The 21,272-nt window shown below is 41.6% G+C and overlaps 2 protein-coding genes across 2 annotated transcripts in view; one reads left to right on the top strand and one right to left on the bottom strand.

Moving 5' to 3' along the window:
* Window positions 1-6,139, bottom strand: part of Tceanc2 (transcription elongation factor A N-terminal and central domain containing 2) — a 44,630-nt gene extending 38,491 nt beyond the window's left edge. Inside the window, exon 1 of the mRNA XM_039110461.2 lies at window positions 338-6,139. The gene's annotated coding sequence lies outside the window, so the exon portion shown is untranslated. The remainder of the gene's footprint in view (window positions 1-337) is intronic.
* Tmem59 (transmembrane protein 59) lies at window positions 54-21,170 on the top strand. Its single transcript, NM_001139465.2, has 8 exons — window positions 54-292; window positions 6,204-6,309; window positions 8,160-8,254; window positions 11,287-11,439; window positions 13,174-13,255; window positions 14,063-14,144; window positions 17,674-17,782; window positions 20,544-21,170. The coding sequence occupies exons 1-8, from the start codon at window positions 104-106 to the stop codon at window positions 20,697-20,699; spliced, it is 972 nt and encodes a 323-aa protein (NP_001132937.1). The 5' UTR covers window positions 54-103; the 3' UTR covers window positions 20,700-21,170.
* Window positions 21,171-21,272: the final 102 nt, after the last annotated feature.

The raw sequence follows: 21,272 nt of genomic DNA on the forward strand, positions 1-21,272 counted from the left end.
AAGCTCAGGCCGGAGGGGCGGGGAAAGGGGCTGGCCCGGAAGAAGGAGAAACACTGAAAAGAAAACAGCAACAATTCGGGCTGCTGTGACAGAGGGGAACAAGATGGCGGCGCCAAAGGGGAAGCTTTGGGTCCAGGCCCAGGTGGGGCTCCCGCCGCTGCTGCTGCTGACCATGGCGCTGGCCGGAGGCTCCGGAACTGCAGCGGCCGAAGCGTTTGACTCGGTCCTGGGAGACACGGCGTCCTGTCACCGAGCCTGTCAGCTGACCTATCCTTTGCACACCTACCCGAAGGTAGGTAGGGCCCATCGATACCAAGTTCCCCTTATCCCTCGGTACCCCAGCTCGCGTCTTCCCATGTCGGTGTCAGCGCCGAGACCCTAGTGGTGAATCTGCGCTTCAGCTGCTCCCCCCTTGGTGTAGCTGCAGTTTTCCTTGCTCCTGCTGTAATTGCCGGAAGTTTGTGCTGCAGGTCTCGATGATAGGCTGGGGGAGAATACAAAGATGCGAAATAGGCGAACCCTTGGGAGCCTGCGGGACCACAAGGGAGTATATCACTTGCTAGGGTAGATTGGAAATGAGCGGGGGTCCTGACCTACTAGCAGCGCGGGGGGTGGGGAGGAAGGCGCGGATGCATGCGTGCACAAAATATTGCCTTCCAGCCCGGATTTATTGCGCGCCTCTCTGGGACGAAGGGACGAAACGCGTTCTGTTCCGCGAGTCGGAGAAGCCGACAATTCCTTTGAGGTCTGAAGTGTGAAGTCAGCCTCAGTAGTTATGAGACACACTAGAAAGGAGGACTTCCTGTCTGTGTTGAGTGAGTGTGTGCGAGACGCTGCCGCAGGAGACTGGATGCCTTTGTGAGGCAGCAGTTAGGGCTCTGTCTTCAAAAAAATAAAGTAAAATGAACGTCACTCGGTGCAGAAGATAAGGAATCAGTGGAGTGGATCAAGAAATTCGACTGTCCCACTGAAGACCTATGCTGTGTAGCTAGAAGAGGGACCAATTCCTACCCCTGGAACCTCCCCGCAGCCGCTGCCTAGCCTTTAATTCTACCTCCTTAAGTTGTTTTTCAGTTTCTTATGAATTCTGTTTACTCAACATTCTAAATTGCTTGGTGATTCTCCCCACCCGTTTTCCATGTATAATTAGGGTTTATACCCCTCCCCACCTGGCCTTGTAAGGGCTTTCGCTGATGCTTGTGGTTTTTTATCCTTGTTTTCTTTCGTCTTCTGTATGCTATTTGCTTAACCATTGTGGCTATCCGTCTTTGCCTTCTAAAGCTACAAAGTGGCTAGAATAGCAGTCCCAGTGACTTTAAAATGTTCCATATTGACAAATGCTTTCGTGCCTTTGAGATGAAAAATTGTAAATTTTGTACCTTTCAGCATTTTGTTCCCCTTACCTATCTGAGAGTCATCAGTTACAAGCAAAACAGAAAAGGCGCCACAAAATTGTAGTGGGACTAGCCTTAAATTTTCTAAGTTAATTTCTAGAAATTAATAAATAATCGGGAGAAATGAAGAGCTGGAATGATGGACACCTGTGATTACAGCCTGCTGGAGGCTGAGGTCAGAGGGTCATGAGTTTAAGGCTTGCCATGGAACAACCTTTGGAAATAAGAAGGTTTCTTTAGACTAAAGTCTATAAAGGCTCTCGTCATCAAAAGGTTCTACAGGGAAGTTCATCAGTATTGATTGGCCTAGAATTAGACTAAGGTTTATGTTATTTTAATGTTTGGTCCCCTCTTTTAAAATTTTTCCTAGTAAATTTGTAATGTAAGCCAGAATACTGAGAACATAAATAATTTGAAAGCCATGGATACCATGAATCTTTGGCTATTTCTGAGGTGTTTGTTTTTGAGACAGGATTTGCCTACATACAGTTCAGGTTGGTTGTTCAGTCTCAGTCTCCTGCCTCAGGTTCTTCAGTGCTCTGGGGTTACAGACGTGCACCATCACAAGCAATGCCTTAGGTATTATAATATTCACTAGTTGCTAAGAGTTGATGTGATACTGATAAGTCATTTTCACTAATTTATTAATGCTCTTCTTAACCAGAACTCCAAATCATTGGCTCCCTGTCTATCCTGGACTTCAATTTGTTTTGTTTTTGAGACAGGATCTCGGGTTGGCCTAGAACTCAAGGCAGTCCCCCTGCCTCACCCTCTGAATTCTAGAATTATATGCATTTTTAAGAGTGTTTGCTTGAGACAGTGTCTTGACATACAGTGCAAGATGGTCATCCCAAGGGCTGAGATTATAGGTTTGCCCAACTGGATCCAGCTCAAAATTTACTTTCTTACTAGGCATGGTGGCACTCACCTTTAATCCCAGCACTCAGGAGGCAGAGGCAGGCAGATCTCTGAGTTTGAGGCTAGCCTAGTCTACAGAGTGAGTTCCAGGACTGTCAGGGATATACAGAGAAATTCTGTCTCAAAAACAAAAACAACAAAAAAGGAAAAATTAAAAAAAAAAAAAGAGGTCTTGGCCAAGATCCTATAACTAAGAAGTAGTGAGGTAGAAACGAGTCTTCAAGCTGGCTGCCCCATGCTATTGCCATCAAAGAATGAAGTTGTATTACAAATACTTCACTGGTTTCTAGAGGCCCTCATTGAGTTACTGTGCATTGCATTGCAGGCAAAAAGTGGTGCGTTAAATAGAAAGTAAATGAGCTATAAATCTCATCTTGTCTCTTCATCTAATAAGTGGCAGATAAAAATCTCATCTTAATTATTTATCGTAAGGATATAAAATATTGGAAAGACATAGAGTAGATATTCTAAAATTAATATATTTTGCCCTTTGTTCTCAAAGATTTAGTTGTATGATGTCTGGGTTTAAATGTAAGGAGCATAAGGCATGTTGTCAATAACTAGTCTGTTACAGGACATGGGCTTCAGAATCGTGCAAGCCTGTGGTCCATTCAGGCTCCACTCTTAACTGTATTGCTGATCAATTATTTTCTTAGAATTTAATTTTGTAAACTGTAGGAAAATCACATATTTGCAGAGCTAGCATTAGATTGAAGATAATTTGATGCTTTCAGGGCACTGCCTAGCACAGCCAGAGGTAGCTATTTCTCCTCATACCATGCAGTCTGACTAGGTTTGTGCATGTTTGCATTTGTGGTACTGAGAAAGAGAATACTTAAAACCAGGCATGTGGCTCATGCATGTAGCCCAGTACTTGGGAGGCTGAGGTAGGGGGATTGCTGTGAATATGAGGTCAGTCTGGACTACAGACCAAGACCAGTTACAAACAGCATTAGCCAAAACAAGGGAGAATAGGTAGATTGACTTAGCTAACTGAGGGTAAGAAATGTATATGAAAGCTATCTAGGGAGCATTGTTGTTAAAGGACCTTTGAATTACTTAGCTGATATTATGATGAGAAGTACCCTTTTCTTGCTCCTGTCAGGAGACTATATTTTCTAAAAGCTTGTCAGTCACTTGAGATGCATAGAACTGAAGTGTTTACCATATTTGAATTTATGTTCTGTAAAATACAAAATGCTTGAACTAAGAATATGATTTTTTTTTGCTTTTAAAAAAATAGTATTTTCAATTTATGTGTATGTGTTTAGCCTGCATATCTGTCTCTACACCATACAAGTGCAGTGCTGGCAAACACCAGAAAGAGATACGTATTTCTTGGAATTAGAGTTACAGACTGTTGTGAGCTGCCATGTGGGTGCTAGGACCTGAGATTTTTGTCCTCTGGAAGATCAGCCAGTGCTGCTAACTACTGAGCCACCTCTCCAGCTTTCTCTTTATAGGTGTTGTATAAGGGATTAAATGTTAACATATAGCCTGGCACACTGTGGGTGTTTATTGACTATGTTATTAATGTAATATACCAGCACAACATAATATGAATGTTTAACGTTCCTAGTGTGTAAGATTAATGTGAGAGTATCCTTCCTTACAACTTAGATGACTCTGAGAATCAGAGAGATTAGTAACTTTCCCAAGGCTGTACAGAGTAGTGGCAAGGCTGAGCTTTGGCGGTTGATTCCTGACCCACCAGACTTTCAGCATGCCATATGGTTTCCCAATGTTGGTTCTGGGTGTCTTTTGGGTTTGGTTTAACAAAAGAAAGCCTTCTGAGCTAGGTGTATTGGCACATATGAGCAACCCCAATATTCAGGAGCTGAAAAAGATGGGGATTAAGGGTTCCAGGCCAGTTTGGGATATAGAGAGAGTAAAATGTCATCTGATGTAGTTCGTGGTAATGAGCTCTTTATTGTATAAGGAAATATGTGGCGCTTGAAAAACAGGACAATTCTTTTGCTGTTTTACAAAGCCTGTAAACTGTAAATGCTGAAAATGAAATGTAGTTTTTTGGTTTTTTTTTTTAACCTTAGCAATTAATGCAGTTAGAACCAAGGTCTCAAAATGTACCACCTCCAAACTTGTGTAATAAAACTTCATGTAGGACTTACAGCCGTGTCTTCATACGGGTCATTGCTGCTACATTAGCTTTGCTAATTCTGCTGCTGAAAAGAAATGCACACTACTGTATTAATAACTGGAATATGCGCTGCTTCTTCATTAGGTGCCCGACAGTGTGCACAGTGGATCACACATAAAGTTACAAGGACGTTATTATTTTTTTAAACACTGTATTCATCAAAGGAAAGAAAAGCTTGTTGATCTCATTGTTCATAGTCTCAGTATGCACTTAACCATTTTCTAAGCATGAAAAACTCTCCTAAGAAAAAAGGGGAAAAAATTTTATTTTGATTTTCACATATAGTTCTCAATGCTTGTAATTAACATTTTCTACTTTTAACACATATTACTATAAAAGAGAAAAATACTATTGTGATTGTTATTAGTACTAATATTTGTTAGGCACCTCGTGTGTCTCAGACATTTTGGTAAGATTAGCAGTCTCCCAGAATAGTGTTGTCTTACTTCATGATGAGGAAATTTGAGATTTCAGCAGGTAAAGTAACTTGCACGGGCTTTGTTTTTGTTTTTTTAACCAGAAAAATGTGATTCTGACCTAGCCCATTGCAGTACCTGTTTCCGTATCTCACCCTGTTGCTCTTGTTCCTAGTCCTAAGCCAATTAAAAATTAAAATAAAAACCCTTGGGGGTGGAGGATGGCTCGTTGGTGAAGAGCACTTGCTGCTCTGGTAGAAACCCCAGGTTCTGTTCCCTGAGACCGTGTGGTTGCTCACAACCTCCTGTAAACTCCAGTACTGGGGCTCTGATGTCCTCTTCTGGCTTCCCCAGGCTCCTGTATGCACATGGGCTCCACATGCTACATACAAATTTTAAAAAAGTGTTTAACATATAAAAATCCTTCCACATGAATATTCGTGTAGATCCCTCGTCTTTGTTCTGGCCTTTGTTTTGCCATTTGCTCTATGAAGCTGGTCCTGATACCTTTTGCTAATGAGCTGATGGCTATGCACTTGGTCACAGCAGAAACATGCCAGCGATCCCTGGTGCTTGCTAACTCCTTTCTGCCTCATGCAGGATTCTTATTGTCACTCTTAGTTCTATTTCCAGTTTTTCTACCTGTTTGTTGTGTCTACAGAATATGCTAAAAGGGTGATATATATTTAGCCACTTGGCTTTTTTCTTAGCATCTCTTTTAAAATAAGGAAATAGGGATGGGGCATGGTTTAGTTATTAGGTTCTCAATGTTCAGTATCACACAAGCCAGGCATGGTGGAATGAGAAATCCCAGCATTAGGAAGGTAGAGACAGGAGCTTGGAAAATACAAACTCAGGAACTGGAGAGATGGCTCAGGAATTAAGAGCACTAGCTGCTTTTCCAGAGAACCCACATTCCATTCCCAGCGCCCACGTGGCAGTTCACGACTGTCTGTAATTCTGGTTGGGGGGAGGGGGCAGGACTGATGCCCTCTTTTGGCCTCCATGGGCACTGGATGTAGGTAATGCACAGATACACTTATAGGCAAAATACATTAGATAAAAATATGTAATTCTTTAAAAACAAAAGTACAAGGTCATCATTTATTGCACGGGAAGTTAGAAATCAATCTAGTGTGGGAGAGCCCATGTCTCTAACTGAGTAATTTAAATTAGGAACTAAAACTTTTCCCTTTTAGTGCAAAACTTATTGTATGGTTTAAGACAAACACTAACTCTGCTTTCTTCTTGACCTTTTTTCCCGGCTGAAAGAGCATCTTATTTTTTGGTAATCGTCTTTGTTCTTGAATTTCCCAGGAAGAGGAGTTATACGCATGTCAGAGAGGCTGCAGGCTGTTTTCAATTTGCCAGTTCGTGGATGATGGAATTGATTTAAATCGAACCAAACTGGAATGTGAATCTGGTAAGAGACTGTGCTAATGACATCAGCCGTGCATAACTTTGGGGCTTTCTTGGAGTTGAGTTATGCTTTTTATGTATTTTCCTAGAAAAGAGAGACATCCTGTTTAAACTAGTCACCCACCATATTGTAATTATAAAATTAGAGTTCTCATAGATGCTGCTAAAAATGTCATGGGCTTTCATCCATCTGTAACGAGACAGTGTTTATTTTGTGCTATGGATAGGATTCCTTTGTTTAGCTAGGCATTTGGTGAGACAAATGCAGAGGTGACTAGCCAACTCATTCACCACACCTTCCCATGGATAATATAATTTCCCTAAGCCTTTCCCTCAGGCGGCCAGTTGACAGAGCTCCAAGGTTTTTACTGAATTGGCCTTTGACTCTGAAGTGTTTTTAGAGTGTTCTTTATCAGTCATGCCAGTGACAATAACCGGAGGCTGTCACCACTCTTAACCACTCTTCTTACCTTTTAGTGAAAGAGATGTGCTTGGGGTTGGGGATTTAGCTCAGTGGTAGAGTGCTTGCCTAGCAAGTGCAAGGCCCTGGGTCCTCAACTCTGGGGGGAAAAAAAGAAAAAGAAAAGAAAGAAAGAAAAAAAAAGAAACTCGCTTAATGAAAGAAACCTACAATCAGGACACAAGGAACATTTGACTTTGTAAAGAACTGTAATGGAATCTTGTCTTTTTTGCAGCATCCTCAGTGTGGCAGGACTCAACTGTCCCCTGAGGTGGCCCTCACACACTCTTCTGTGATATTGTGAATTATTTTTATGGTTCAGGCTCCTTTTCACTGGCCACCGTTGTATATTCATAGTGCCTCGTTGGTTTATCTAAAGCTTCTGAGAGGTACATTACTTATCTGAGTGGAGAAGAAGATAAAGTTGCTGTGGTGGTGAACTGTTAAAGAAATGAGCGTAAACTAAAGGATGTGAGTGTATCCGATAGAATCCGTTTCAGCTGTTTCTTGTCTTAGGAGTGCTGAGGATTGAACCCAGGACCTAGTGAATGCCAGGCCAGTGTTGTGCCCCTGAACTACAGCCCCAGCCCTACTCCAGCCTTTAAAATTCCCCATTTCAGAACATTTCCTAGTTCCATTTTCTTAGAATTTAGCATAATAGACTGATCGGCTTACCCCCCACCCCCTTGCCATATTGATACTTTGTTTCTCAACTGAACAATCCCAAATACTTATATGAATAACTATCACACATCGTTTCGTTCTTATAGTCTATCCATTTCAGACTTCCAGAAATCAAACTAGGCCCAGCGGCACAAGTCTGTATTCCCAGTCATTTGGGAGGCTGAGGCAGGAAGGTTCAAGGCTTGTCTGGACTGCAGAGTGAGTTCATAGACAATCTGGGCAACTTGGGGAGACCTTGTCTCAAAATAAAAATAAGAGCTAGAGATATAGTTCAATGGTTGAATACTTGTCTAGTTCTTACAAGGCCTAGGAAAAAAAATGAAGACTTAGAAAAATCAGTCAGAGGTTTAGTCCCTCAGTCCAGGTTGAAGACTACTTTCAGTGGCATCATAAGGACATCAAACTATTTCTTCCCTCTCCACAAACTTTTAAGCTGTGAGAATACTTTATGTGAATGTCATCATATAGCCAGAGCCAGGTATGAAATTAATAGAGTCGTTTACGAGACATTGAACTTGTAGGAGAGAGATGAAAGAATTCTGTTAGAGTATTTTCTGCTTTTGCCAAGTTTGGCCGCTCATGGAGAAGAAATACTGAAGTGTGTCTTTGTGTCTCTGCAACCTTAGGAGTATGCCAGATCTTTCTCTTTTGCAGCCTTTGTCTTCTCCACCCTCCTCCTCTTTCTAAGAATTTGCCGTTTCCTCTTTCAGCGTGCACAGAAGCGTATTCCCAGCCTGACGAGCAGTATGCGTGCCATCTCGGCTGCCAGGACCAGTTGCCATTTGCTGAACTGAGACAAGAACAAGTAAGAGACAATCCCGCCCTTCCAGGCTGCCTGCTTCTGTGCTCCGTCCGACTTGCTTACTCCATGCTCATTGCCAGTGTGGTCTTATTTTACTGTTTGATTCGATACTTACTTTCCAGCCATCAAAATTATGTTTTCAGATAGAAAAGTTACTAGAATACTTTCTAAAAATATTTTTCTGTAAAACATTCTATCCATAATGTCATCTTGTTTTCTCTCACAGTCCAGTAAGAAGACGCCTCCATTTTTTCCTTATTTTAATTGGATATTTTATCTACAAGGATACTTCCATCTTACATGTGCAAAAAAAGCAAACACAAACCCAAAAGCCCTAAATTGGCTAAGAGAAGATGACATTGGAGTCCCTCTCTCCATCCCCTTTGCCACTAGAATCTCATCAGATCATCTGTCGTCCCCATTGCTCAGTTAACTCTTAGACTGTTTTTCTGCGCTAGCCCTTCCAAATCCTTTCCTTCTCCTGGGTCTGGATATCTTTCTTTCTAAATGGAAATCTTGTCATCTCCCTGCCTTACATAATTCAGTAGCTCACAATGACACACAGGGTTGAGTTCCAACTGCCTCTCAGAGCTTAGCTCCCAAGAGCCTCTACCACCTCGTCTCTGAAACTGCCTTACTCCGTGGGATCTCTGTCCTGGGGAAAGGATCTTATTTCTATTCATACATTCATTCCAGTTTTTCGAGACAGGATTTTTCTGTATAATAACTCTGGCTGTCCAAGAATTTGCTTTGTAAATCAGGCTGGCCTTGAACTCACAGAGATTCCCCTGTCTCTGTCTCCCAAGTGCTGCGATTAAAGGCATGTACTACCACGCCCTGCTGGATCTTAAGTGTTAGGAAAAAATGTTTTTTTTTTTTTTGGTTCTTTTTTTCGGAGCTGGGGACTGAACCCAGGCCCTTGCGCTTCCTAGGTAAGCGCTCTACCACTGAGCTAAATCCCCAGCCCCGGAAAAAATGTTTTTAATTAATTATTTTTTAGACAATAATTTTTCAACTTTGTGCATAAGCAATATAGTCTGTATGAAACTCCAGATACAGTGTTTACAACTCGGAGGGTGTGCCTCTGTGCTTCGTACTCGACACCTGTGCTCATGGTCCCCTGGGAGCATCGCCTTCCTCCACTGTGCAGCCAGGGTACTCATACTGAGGTATGTTATATGTGTACAAGGATGTGCAAGTGACTTTTGTTAATATAAGCATGTAAAGCTCATCTTCTTTCCCTATATGATATTCCATATGGATGCATCATGGTGTCAGTAGCCCCTTGTTTGGGGGTTGGTTTTTGGTTTGTTTTTAAGCAAGATCTCACATAGTCCAGGTTGGCCTTGAACTAGGTATGTAGATGAGGGGGCCTTGAACTCCTGATTCTCTCTCCCCCTTGATTTTAGAGTTACAGGGCTGAGCTATCACACCCAACTAGAGCATCGTCTTGCTAGTGAACATGACGTTTCTTCTGATGTTTCTCTTTTATAAGTGTTACATATTTCATACATTTGTGAGTATATCTATATAATAACATAATGAGTATATCTATAAAATAAGAATATATGAGAGTATATCATAAATTAAGAACATAGGATTAGAATTGCTAAAGTTTGTGCAGTTCTAATTTTGAGAAATAGAGCAAAATTGTCCTCCATTGCAATTTGTAGAAAATTTTTAATTTGACAAATAATGCACATATTAAAAGAAATCCACGGGCTGGAGAGATGGCTCAGGGGTTAAGAGCACTGGTTGCTTTTCCAGAGGTCCTGAGTTCAATTCCCAGTGACTACATGGTGGCTCACAACCATCTGTAATGGGATTGGATGCCCCTCTTCTGGTGTGTCTGAAGACAACTACAATGTATCCTATACCTGAAATAAATAAATAATTCTTTAAAAAAAAAAAAAGAAATCCACGCTTCTAACTTCAGTGACTTTTAGAATAAATTGCAGTTGCACAACCATCATCACTATCTAATTCCAGAGATTTCCATCACCCCAGAATAAATCTCACACCCATTAGCAATTGCTTTCCCCTGGTTTGCAGTAGGTTTCCCTCCTTTCATATGCACGCTGCCCTGTGCTAATCCCTTTCCTAATTAAAGTATTCTGACTAAACACAGGTGCACATTGACGATTGAAATAGATATGTAAGTAGACATGCTTGCAACCTCAGCTTTCAGGATGCTAACTAAGCCTGGAGGATTGCAAGGGGGAGGCTAGCCTGGGCCACATAGCAATACCTTATCTCAAAAAAATGAAAACAGAAACACCTGGTCTCTGATCTCTTCAAATTTGTAGCCTCACTAAATACTTTTGAGTGGACTTGTGATAGGTCTCATAGCTACTACATGGGGAAACTGGACCCTGAGTACAGATTGTCCTACTCTAAAGCTGTCCTTTGCTTTGCAGTGGCTCTTGTGGTGTGTCTCCTGATGTCACATGAGCCAACACTATCCCTAGAGCTCAGTAGTCTGCACCCCAAGTCTGTGCCCCAGGGTCAGAGCCACTTAGTAAGTTAAGAAGTCAGAATTGGGTTGAGCGAGGTTGCGTCAGCTGGTGTTAAAATCTTGTCAGCAGCACCCATCACTTAAATTAATACCACAGAATACCAGTCAGCTTTCAGTGCAACCAAGCCTCATGTTTTCTGTGTACATTTTTGCCTTTGATGGTCATTAAGACATGATTTTCCCTCCTGGGAATGTTAAGGGTAAGAATGATTTGATTTCTCCTTTCCCATTCAAATTTCTTTTAATGAGATCTTAAGAGTTTCCATGTTGGGGGCTTGGCTCAAAGCCTGTTAGCCTGATAGAAGTCGTGGGTTGTGTATGAGTGTTTGAGTTTGGGTAGCCTGCCATGTTAGCTTTACCAGAGTTGATCTGCATCAGCAGCAGGGTGGAGTCTGATGCTGGTGGTTGTGACTGTTCGTGAAATTATCTATACCCTCTCCCGGCAAGGTTTGTTCTCTTGAGTACACACATCATAAATAAAATAATTCTTTTTCCTTAAACGCTTTCCTTGTTTGTTTAGCTCATGTCCCTGATGCCAAGGATGCACCTCCTCTTCCCTCTGACTCTGGTGAGGTCCTTCTGGAGCGACATGATGGACTCTGCACAGAGCTTCATAACCTCTTCATGGACTTTTTATCTTCAAGCTGATGATGGAAAAATAGTCATATTCCAGGTGACACCTGTGTCGCACACATTGACCGAAGTACAACAATGGGCGCTGTCCGTGTCTTACATAAGGGCCTTGGCATAGAACCATGTAGTCAGTCACCTAATGCTTTTGTCAAATGCTGCTGCTTAACTGGCCTTGTGGAGACCCTGAGCAGCAGGACACAGTGTAGTCACCTTTCCTTCTTGCCTTGAGGCCTTACCTCAAGCTTAGTGGTTATTTGGTCTTCTTGGTTTGACTAACTTGGAAAATGAGAAATTTAGATAGGAAGGTAATACCATATACCTTGAACATAAATAGTGGCATATAACACAGACACTAGAAAAGTGTTAATGATACAATAGGAAGTTTATGTGTTTTCCTCTAGCTGCCTGTAAGAACGTGGTACAGATGCATTTGCCCTCCAGGGAGGTAATTTTCCTCTTGTCTAGAAATTGACTGTGTGATAAGATGTTAACAAGTTCTATATAGTCTTAGAGTGCCTATGAGAAGTTATCCAGGATCCTGAGGATGCTACTATTTGGGGATGCTAAATCTCATAATATGAAGTGACATTGCATTTACATATAACCTACAAACTCCCCCCTGTGTAGGTAGTTATGGGTCATTTAATAATATAGTATTCTTGAACTGAGATGCTACAGTATTACTAGGTGGGGATGTCATTATAGTGTTGCTGTCACAGTGCGTGACTGCGCTTTAAATCACCCCTGAGTTGCTTGTGAAATCTGCACAAATAATTGTTATGATGTAGTTTAATGATAATGGAGATGCCTGTGCACACTCAGTACAGATCCCCCCAGGAGTGGTTCAGTTACAGACATGAAGTGCAGTGACATAGAACGCATGGGTGTAGAGAACTGACTGGTTTCTGAAGCTCTAAACAGTGTTGTGAGGTTGTATCACCCCTGCTTCTTGGTGAGGAAGCTAAGCACCCAGCTTTCCTAGAGTCGTGCTGTTGGTTACTAGTAATGTGATATTCAGCTCAAACTCAGGGCATTTTTAGGCTCCACACCCATAGTGCATCCTGACATCCTATTTTCTTCAATTCAGTAAGTTCCTCATCTATATCAGTCAGCAGGTTGCGTTGTGACACTATCTAGCTCTCACGTAGTAAGCCACGGCTTTAAGCATTATTATAGTGGTTTACCATATGACTACTTTGTGATTCCTAGCATTATCCTACGTTTGGGTCCTCTGCACTTAATTTGATGGCAATAAAACACAGTGTCTTCTTATATTTATGGATAAGTTCTGTGTCCTAAAGCTACATACACAAAAGCATCCTCAGTGGATGAGGGATTCTCTTTCTCTCAAGTCTATGTCAGCTTGAGTGTAACTTGGATGAAGAAAGTCCCTTTCCAGAGGCTCAGAGATATGAGGTGTAGAATGCATGCCTGTAGTGTGTCAGAAGCTTAGCGTTAGGAAGGAACAGAATGTTCCAGATGAGAAAAGAGTTCGTATGTACAATATGTATTTGGTTAAAATATACTATATCCAGGATAATATATAATATATATTTGGTTAAAAATTTAAGCAGGCTGCTGAGTTATTTCTGATCAACTAAAATCGGAATTCATTTTTACCAGCTAAATAATATTGAAGTTTTGTGGTTGATGTGTTTTATCTGTTACTGTTTTTCAATTTGAAGTTTGATAGTATGGATAGTGTGTTCTAGAACTTGTTACTAAGAACAGCGTCTGAGGTATGAATGACATAATGCTTTCCTCACCATTTTAGTCTAAGCCGGAAATTCAGTATGCACCGCAGTTGGAGCAGGAGCCTGCAGACTTAAGACAGTCATCGTTAAGCAAAATGTCCTGTAAGTTTTATTTGAAGTAGATGGTTAAACCTTAGCTGTCAGATCTGTTGTAATTGCCCACTCTGACTTCCAGTTCTGGTTCCATCTACCTGGGGGTTTGCACTTCTAATGAGTTCCACATCCTGGTAATGCTGCTAGCATGGGGACCATGCACTGTTCTAAACTCCATTTCAAAGCTTCCAATGTGAACTAACAAAGTAGTGGGTTTTTTCCCAATAAGCCTAATCGTGATACTACCTTAAAAGTGTGAGTTTCCTATTCTCTTTTTTATTTCCATGCTAGATACGAATTTTAAATCATAGGAACATCAAAGATCAGGCTAAAGCAGTTTATCTTTGATGATGTTCTACCTGCCATCTTTTACTTGTTGATATAGTTAATTTACAGGTTTTACTGTTGAGTGGGAATGAATAGATAATGCTAACATGGACTGTTTTAATTAGGATAGACTAAAACAAATTCTGTTACTCAGGTTCACATGTAACTCAACAAGAACATCAGTACCAAAAACATGTGATCCAGGCATGATAACACACACCTTTAATTCCAGCATTTAGGAGGCAGGGGCAAGCAGATGGCTGTGAGTTCAAGGCCACTCAGGACTACAAAACAAACAACATTTAAAAGTAAGGCAGGAGATTCATAATATGGTACAATACTTATTTGGTTTTGATGTGTCAGAAGAATTTTAACACATAGAATGTGTCAGAGCCCACTCACAGAAACTCCCTTCGGGATGTACATATCTAGGAGAAAGTGAGACTGGCACTCAAGACATTGATTCAACACCGTGCTTTCTCATTTCAGATCTACAGATGAGAAACTCCCAAGCACACAGGAACTACCTGGAAGATGAAGAAAGCGATGGCTTTTTAAGATGTCTGTCTCTGTATGTGTTTCTTCTTAGCGTATTCACCAAAGATAAAGTCTGGCTCATGCCAGTCATTCTGTTTGCCATTTTTAGTTTTGTTTTTTTTTTTATATTTATTTATTTATTTATTTATTTTTAAGATTTATTTATTATTGCCTACATGCATACCTGCAGGCCTGAAGAGGACACCAGATCTCATTACAGATGGTTGTGAGCCACCATGTGGTTGCTGGGAATTGAACTCAGGACCTCTAGAAGAGCAGTCGGCGCTCTTAGCCTCTGAGCCATCTCTCCAGCTCCCTGTTTGCCATTTTTAAATTAGAAGTTTAATAGTTAAAAAGTGAATATTTTTTTCAACTTCCTTTCCAAATTTGTACTTTTGAATAATTAGTCTGATGAAGGTAATATTACTGTTTTCTAAATAGACATATACTTATACAGTGGGATATGGTATGCTATTTTAATACGTGTATGCCTCATGTAATAATCACACAGGATAATTAGCATATGTAGTACCTTAGACATCTACATTTCTTTGAAATCACAATGAAAATCCTCTCTTATAGCCATTTTCTTTTTTTTTTTAAGATTTATTTATTTATTTTGTATATAAGTACACTGTAGCTGTCTTCAGACACACCAGAAGAGGGCATCAGTTCCCATTACAGATGGTTGTGAGCCACCATGTGGTTGCTGGGATTTGAACTCAGGACCTCTGGAAGAGCAGTCAAATGCTTTTAAGTGCTGAGCCACCCCTCCAGCCCTCTTGAAGCCATTTTCAAACAGTACGTTACTATTAGCTGTGGTCATACTGTCACACAGCAGGACAAATCCCTCTTGTCTCACTGTTGATCAGCCTCTTACCGCCTCTTTCTGCTACTTAGTAAAACCAAACAGAACACATATTTTTTCCTACAGTACAAGGGCATTCTTGTTAGAATTACTTGATTTGTCTTACTCACACATTTAAATTAAACTCCACCGGGGCCTTAGTAAGGCTGTAATGACTTAGTGGGTGACACCAAGCTGATAAGCTAAGTGCAGTCTTGGGAACCGCATGATGGAAGGAAAGAATCAGCACTGCACACACTAAATTAAAAATAAATTAATTAAGCTCAACTTTAAAGTATGTCTGACTAGTTTTAAGGATTGGTTTTATGTGCACGCACAAATACGCAGTTAGAAGAGATAGGTATGGACTAGGAAGATTCTTAGGAAGAACAGGAGAACTGGGAGGCACCAGTGACGGCTGCCTTATGCCCCCTCCAAGGAAGGATGGCCAGCCATTCTGATGGAGTGGAGAGGGTTTGATCAAAGTGTACATCTCACCATAGGAGTGCCTCCATGAGCCCTCCCGATAAAGCTGCAAGCCATTATGCTTTACAGTACATTGTTCTGGGGGAGCCAATCTGGTTGAGTGTGATACTGCAGTGAAATATTTAAGTTGTATTGAGAGAGAGAGACTGTGTGTGTGTGTGTGTGTGTGTGTGTGTGAGTTGGGTCTTGCCTTCACTGTGGGAGTTGTGAGGATTGGACTCAGGTCATCAGGCTTGGCAGCAAGCATCCTTGCCAGCTAAGTAATCTCACTGGATCTGACCTAACAATTTAAAAGTAATCTTTGAATGTTTTACTTGGAAAATAGCTAACTTTTAACTAGAAGTTTATTCTCTAGAAGTTTCTGTGTACAGATATGGGTTATTATAATGTACTCTATATTTGAAAGAGAAGTATATATAAAGAGTGTCAGGAGCAATCCTGCATATAATGAGTATAGGCCGGAGAGCTGTGAGCAGGAAATTATGGGCCAGATCAGGACAATGGCCAGGGAAGTCAGGAGGTCATGGAGATGATTGGCATCTACAGGATCTACTGTGCTTTGCTATGGGGGTCTAGGAAAAAGATACACTTGGAGATGCACCCCAGTTTTCTGTCTGTACTAGTTGCTGTAGTCCAGATATCAGATCTGTCCTCACCCATGGAAGTGAGTTCCTTAGGTCCAGAGAGGATGAACCATGAAAGGGGAGTGAATGCTTTTATTAACAACATTTCTTACTCTGCTACTTTTTAAAAATTGGAATATTTGGGTTGGGGATTTAGCTCAGTGGTAGAGCGCTTGCCTAGCAAGCACAAGGCCCTGGGTTCGGTCCCCAGCTCCGAAAAAAAAAATTGGAATATTTGAAATTTAGCATCAAAGTACAATTGCACGCTTTCTAGAGTCTACTTCTTTTAAAGTAAACATAAAAATATTTTATTTGATTATGGGTGTGTATGTCACAGAACCACACAGCGACCAGAAGGCAATTCTTCCTTTTTCAATTCTTTCCTGGAATCAAGCTCAGCTTATTCTCCAAGACCCACGTCCCTCTTTTGTTAGGAGACAAACAGTGAGTGGCACGCCATTTCCTTAGGCTGCGACAAAAAGTGAATGGATCACTGGCGATCTACAGTATAGGTCCTTTGACCATGAATGAACACATGGGAATTAGGGATTGTCACAGACTTTGAGAGTCCGAAATGCCCTCCTATGTAGCCAGACTTTGCTACTTTTTGGGTTTTTCATTTTCCTACCCTTTATCCCCAAGCCCTATTCCATCCCCTATCACTGGATAGGAGAGAAAGGAGGAGAGAGGAGAAAGAAATAGAATTCTCTGAATGAATTTCTTTCCTTTTGTTTCTTCTTTGAGCTACTAACAAACTACAACCCCTCCTACCAACCACCAACCCCTCCCCTCGGGACCCTAGCACTTATGTACCCTCTGAAAAGTTTGCAGATTCCAAACATCACGTGACCACAGAGACTATCTGCAGTTGGCAAAATCATGCCTTGGCTAGAGCATGAGGAAAAACAAATAATCATTTCATAACTTACCTTAACTTTTAGGGGTATTTTATTAAATGAGTATTATTGCAATAGCCTACAAATTTAAAAAAAAAAAAAAAAACCATGTTCAGTTTTTAGGATACTTGCTTGCTTTTTCTAATTTAGTAAGTAGAATGTATTCTCCAGGTTCGGTGGTCCAAACTTGTAATCCTAGCGAGGTAGGAAGGCAGGAACTTCAGGCCAGCCTTATCACACACCAAGTTTGAGGCCTGCCTCAAAAATAAATAATTAAAATGCCCTGGACAGTAACTTGATGGGAGTCGTTTTTGGTTTTGTGGGTTTGTTGTTGTTTTAGAATAGGCTCTTACTGTATAGGCCTGACTGTCCTAGAACTTATTATGTAGACCAGGTTGTCCTGGAACTCAGAGATCCATCTGCCTCTGCCTCTGGAGTGCTGGGATCAAAGGTGCGTTTCACTAAGCCCAGCAATTTGAGGAAATTTTGTAAGTGTAGTAGGAAGTCTATATGTCTGATTTCATCATTATTAATTATTATTGTAATAGTTATTTAGCCATGCTACAGACATCCTAGACATAGAGGAAAGAACATCAGCTCATCCTAACAAAGTAGATATAATAAATAGGTTCGTTAACTAGTTCTGAAGACAGTGCAGAGTTCAGTATTCTGTGTGAAGGCAGTGTGACTGACTGCCATGATGTTTTGCAGTAACTCTGGGTGGATTTTAACTACGACTCTGGTGCTCTCGGTGATGGTGTTGCTCTGGATCTGCTGTGCAGCTGTGGCTACAGCCGTGGAGCAATACGTGCCCCCTGAGGTGAGTGGGCTTTAACCCTTGGGCTACCTAAAGCCAGAGCCCCTTGAATAACCAATTTAAGTGCCCGCTTAACTAGAAAAATAAGGCCCTGCTGGTAGAATGAGAGAGTTTTGTGATGGTTTTACTCAGGTGAGATTGGCCTGTATGAAAACCACAAGTTTGTAAGCCCAGCCACAGTGGCTTCCATGGGCCCTGACATGTATCTGCTTGTGGGCTTGAGCACAGCACCATCACTGCTGCTCTGAGACTGAAGAGAACTGCTGGCCCTGCTCTCTAAGCTGGGGTGGGAGAGAGGGCTTGTGCAGCCACTTAAAGTTATGAATTGCCATAAATATTGTTTTAGAGACTAAGAAACCAGTCCTTGATTCTGAGTTTCTCTGTTCTGGTAGCTAACCTCAAAGAGATTATGACCTTGTTCCTTAGTAATTAAAATTTAACTGGCTCAAGAGACAGTTGTTAAGGTAAAGAATGTTTGTTTGGGGAAAAGCTGTAATTTGCTGATTTGCCTTAGTTTCCAAGAAAAGAAAGTTACTTATATAATTAAATGTGGGATAATGTCTGTTGACATCAAATCCAACCGAAACAAGCGAGAGTTCTGTGTGTCTACAATACCACAGGAGAAGAGCAAAGAGGGAAATGCAGTAGGATGTATAGTGAGTCACTGCATGGTACCACAACCAAAGGGCCTGGAAACTGGGTCAGGATGCTAGCTAGCACTGACGTCGTTCTTTAAGACTTGCAGAGCATTTTCTCGAATGTCAACCCAGTATTCACCAACATCCTACTGTGTGATTTTCCTCCTCCTTGTTTGCTTTTTGAAACAAGTTCCAAGATGGCATTACAGGCCAGCACTACCATCTGTGACTCCTTTTTACTTTAATTTTATGTTTATGGGTGTTTTGCCTCTATGTATATATGCACACCGTGTGTGTACAGTGCTCACAGAGACCAGAAGACTAGAGTCCCTGGAACTGAAGTTACAGATGGTTGTTAGCCACTAAGTGGATGCTGGCAGTCAAACCCAGGTCTTCTGGAAGAGACACCCTTAACCACTCATCCTCTCTCCAGCCCACGTGCCTGACTCACAGCTGGTCCTAACCTACTTTATATATGCATAAGAAAATCTAGGCAATGTTTCAGGGATTGCTTACCTGTGGAAGCAGTAAAACTGGAACGAAGTTCATGGTAGATGTTTGTTTTGATGCGGGCTTTCAGTCTAACTCAAAGCCTTTGATCTTTGTATCTTGCCTGGAGTCATGAGCCAGTCCTTGGGACTAGACTCAGCACCCACTCTGACTCTGGGAAAATGGCCACCTCTTGACGGGTTTCTCACTTTGCCCTCCCTTCTCCTCACTTGATTGGGAAGTACTTGTTGGGATGGTCTCACATAAAATTCCTCCCCCTTAGATAACTCTTTTTTTTTTTTTTTAAGATTTATTTATTTGTTTCATGTATTTGAGTACACTGTAGCTGTCTTCAGACACACCAGAAGAGAGCATCTGATTTCATTACAAATGGTTGTGAGCCACCATATGGTTGCTGGGAATTGAACTCAGGACCTCTGGAAGAACATTCGGTGCTCTTAACCACTGAGCCATCTCTCCAGCCCTAGATAACTCTTTTAAAGTTGTATTTTCTGTGCGTATGTGTACCTTGAATTTATATGCTCTGTGTATATAGGAGCCCATGGAGGCTGGAAGAGGGCCTTGGATCCCCTAGAACTGGAGTTCAGGTGGTTGTGAATGGTCATGTGGCTGCTGGGAACTGAACCCAGGGCCTGTGCAGTAGAGCTCTCTCTCAACTGCAAAGCCTTCTCTCTAGCATGACTTGATTTCTCTCTTTTGTTTTGATTGTATAATTCTGTGAGACAATTTCTCCATTTTTTTTAAGTTCTTTGGGATCACCTCATATTTTAAATTTTTAAAAATTTAACTTAATTTTACATGTATGTGTGTGCCTGCTCATCCATGTGTGGACCATGTGCACACAGGACCTACAGTGACCAGAAGACAGTATCAGGTCTCCTACATAGGTAAAGGCAGCTCCAAGTTGCCCAGCGTAGCTGCTGAGAGCTGAACCCAGGTTCTGCAAAGCTGCAAGTGCTCTTAGCCACCGACCTGTCTGCAGACCCCGCCGCCTCAGTGTCTTACTGAACACAGCAGCATGAGGAAGTGTATATATTCAGGAGGATCTTTCTACTAGTGTTAGAATGTTTCCGTTTAGAGCAGTGCGTGTCACTTTCCTGGTATGACAAGTTAGACACCTGCAGCAAATCATTTCCTAACTGAATGGGAGACTTAAGGTCATAAACTTGGTCACTTGAGACATCTACCAAAACTCCAGAACAAAAGCTCATAATGTGGCCATGTTAACTTCAGTTAAACCAAAGCACGTTTACCTGCTACTCGTTTGTTTGCCTCTAAGGATTAACGTAGGACGTGTGGGAACACTCCCTCCGGCTATGTCCAGGAGACTGAGCCTCATCCATAAACATTCTCCAGTCTCAGAGATACAGATGGAATTTCCCAAACCAAATATCCATAGATCGGTCGTGTGTTTGTTTTGTGTTTTCTGTTTTCAGACTGTATTCTACTGCATGGCCGTGGCCGGCCTGCAGCTTGCATGGGGCCTCCTTCCTCTGCCTCCCGAGCACCAGAATTCACCAGCCGTTCAGCTCAGAGATTGAACTGTTGCCTGGAAACTTAGGTGGAGAGATTCCTGAGTGTCCAAGTTAATGGTGTGTGCTGATTTTTCTTTACAGAAGCTGAGTATCTATGGTGACTTGGAGTTTATGAATGAACAAAAGCTGAGCAGATATCCAGCTCCTTCCCTCGTGGTTGTCAGGTCTCAGACTGAAGAGCACGAGGAGGCGGGGCCCCTGCCCACCAAGGTGAATCTTGCTCACTCAGAAATCTAAGCTTTTTTAAAAAGTGTTGTCAACACATAAACTTCCATTCCTCATAGAGCTTTTTAAAATTGTTTCATTGGACATAGGCCTTAAGAAATCACTATGAGATGCAAATAAAATGACCCGACCCTGGGAAGACTTTATTTGCTGTGACTTTACCTGTATTTTTCTAGTCGTTTGAGATGGACATTGGGTTGTATTTCATTTTACTAATACCTGTAGCTACTTTGTTAGTTGCCTTGGTTTTGGTTTTTTCCTCTCTTAGCCAAATTCTATGAGCTGATCATTGTTGCCCCGCCCCTGCCATGACCCCGTCAGTCACCTCACTTAAGCTGAAAACTTAGGATGTGATGCTTCTGCCCGGAAATGGCCTCCAAACTGTACTCTGAATTATAGCAGAAAATGTTATTTAATGACACTACATTTTCAGTTGTATTGAATTGAAATCATTAAAATTTATTTGAATAATTATGTACTGAATCTTGAGTGTTGAGCTTTCTTGTCCTTCCCTCTCCCCCTTTCCCAGTGCAGGGAGTCGTGAGTTGCTGTGCGTCTGCTGTTCAATGCTAGGTGAAAGCAAAC

This window comes from Rattus norvegicus, chromosome 5 (genome assembly GCF_036323735.1).
Source record: "Rattus norvegicus strain BN/NHsdMcwi chromosome 5, GRCr8, whole genome shotgun sequence".
NCBI classification, from domain to species: domain Eukaryota; kingdom Metazoa; phylum Chordata; class Mammalia; order Rodentia; family Muridae; genus Rattus; species Rattus norvegicus.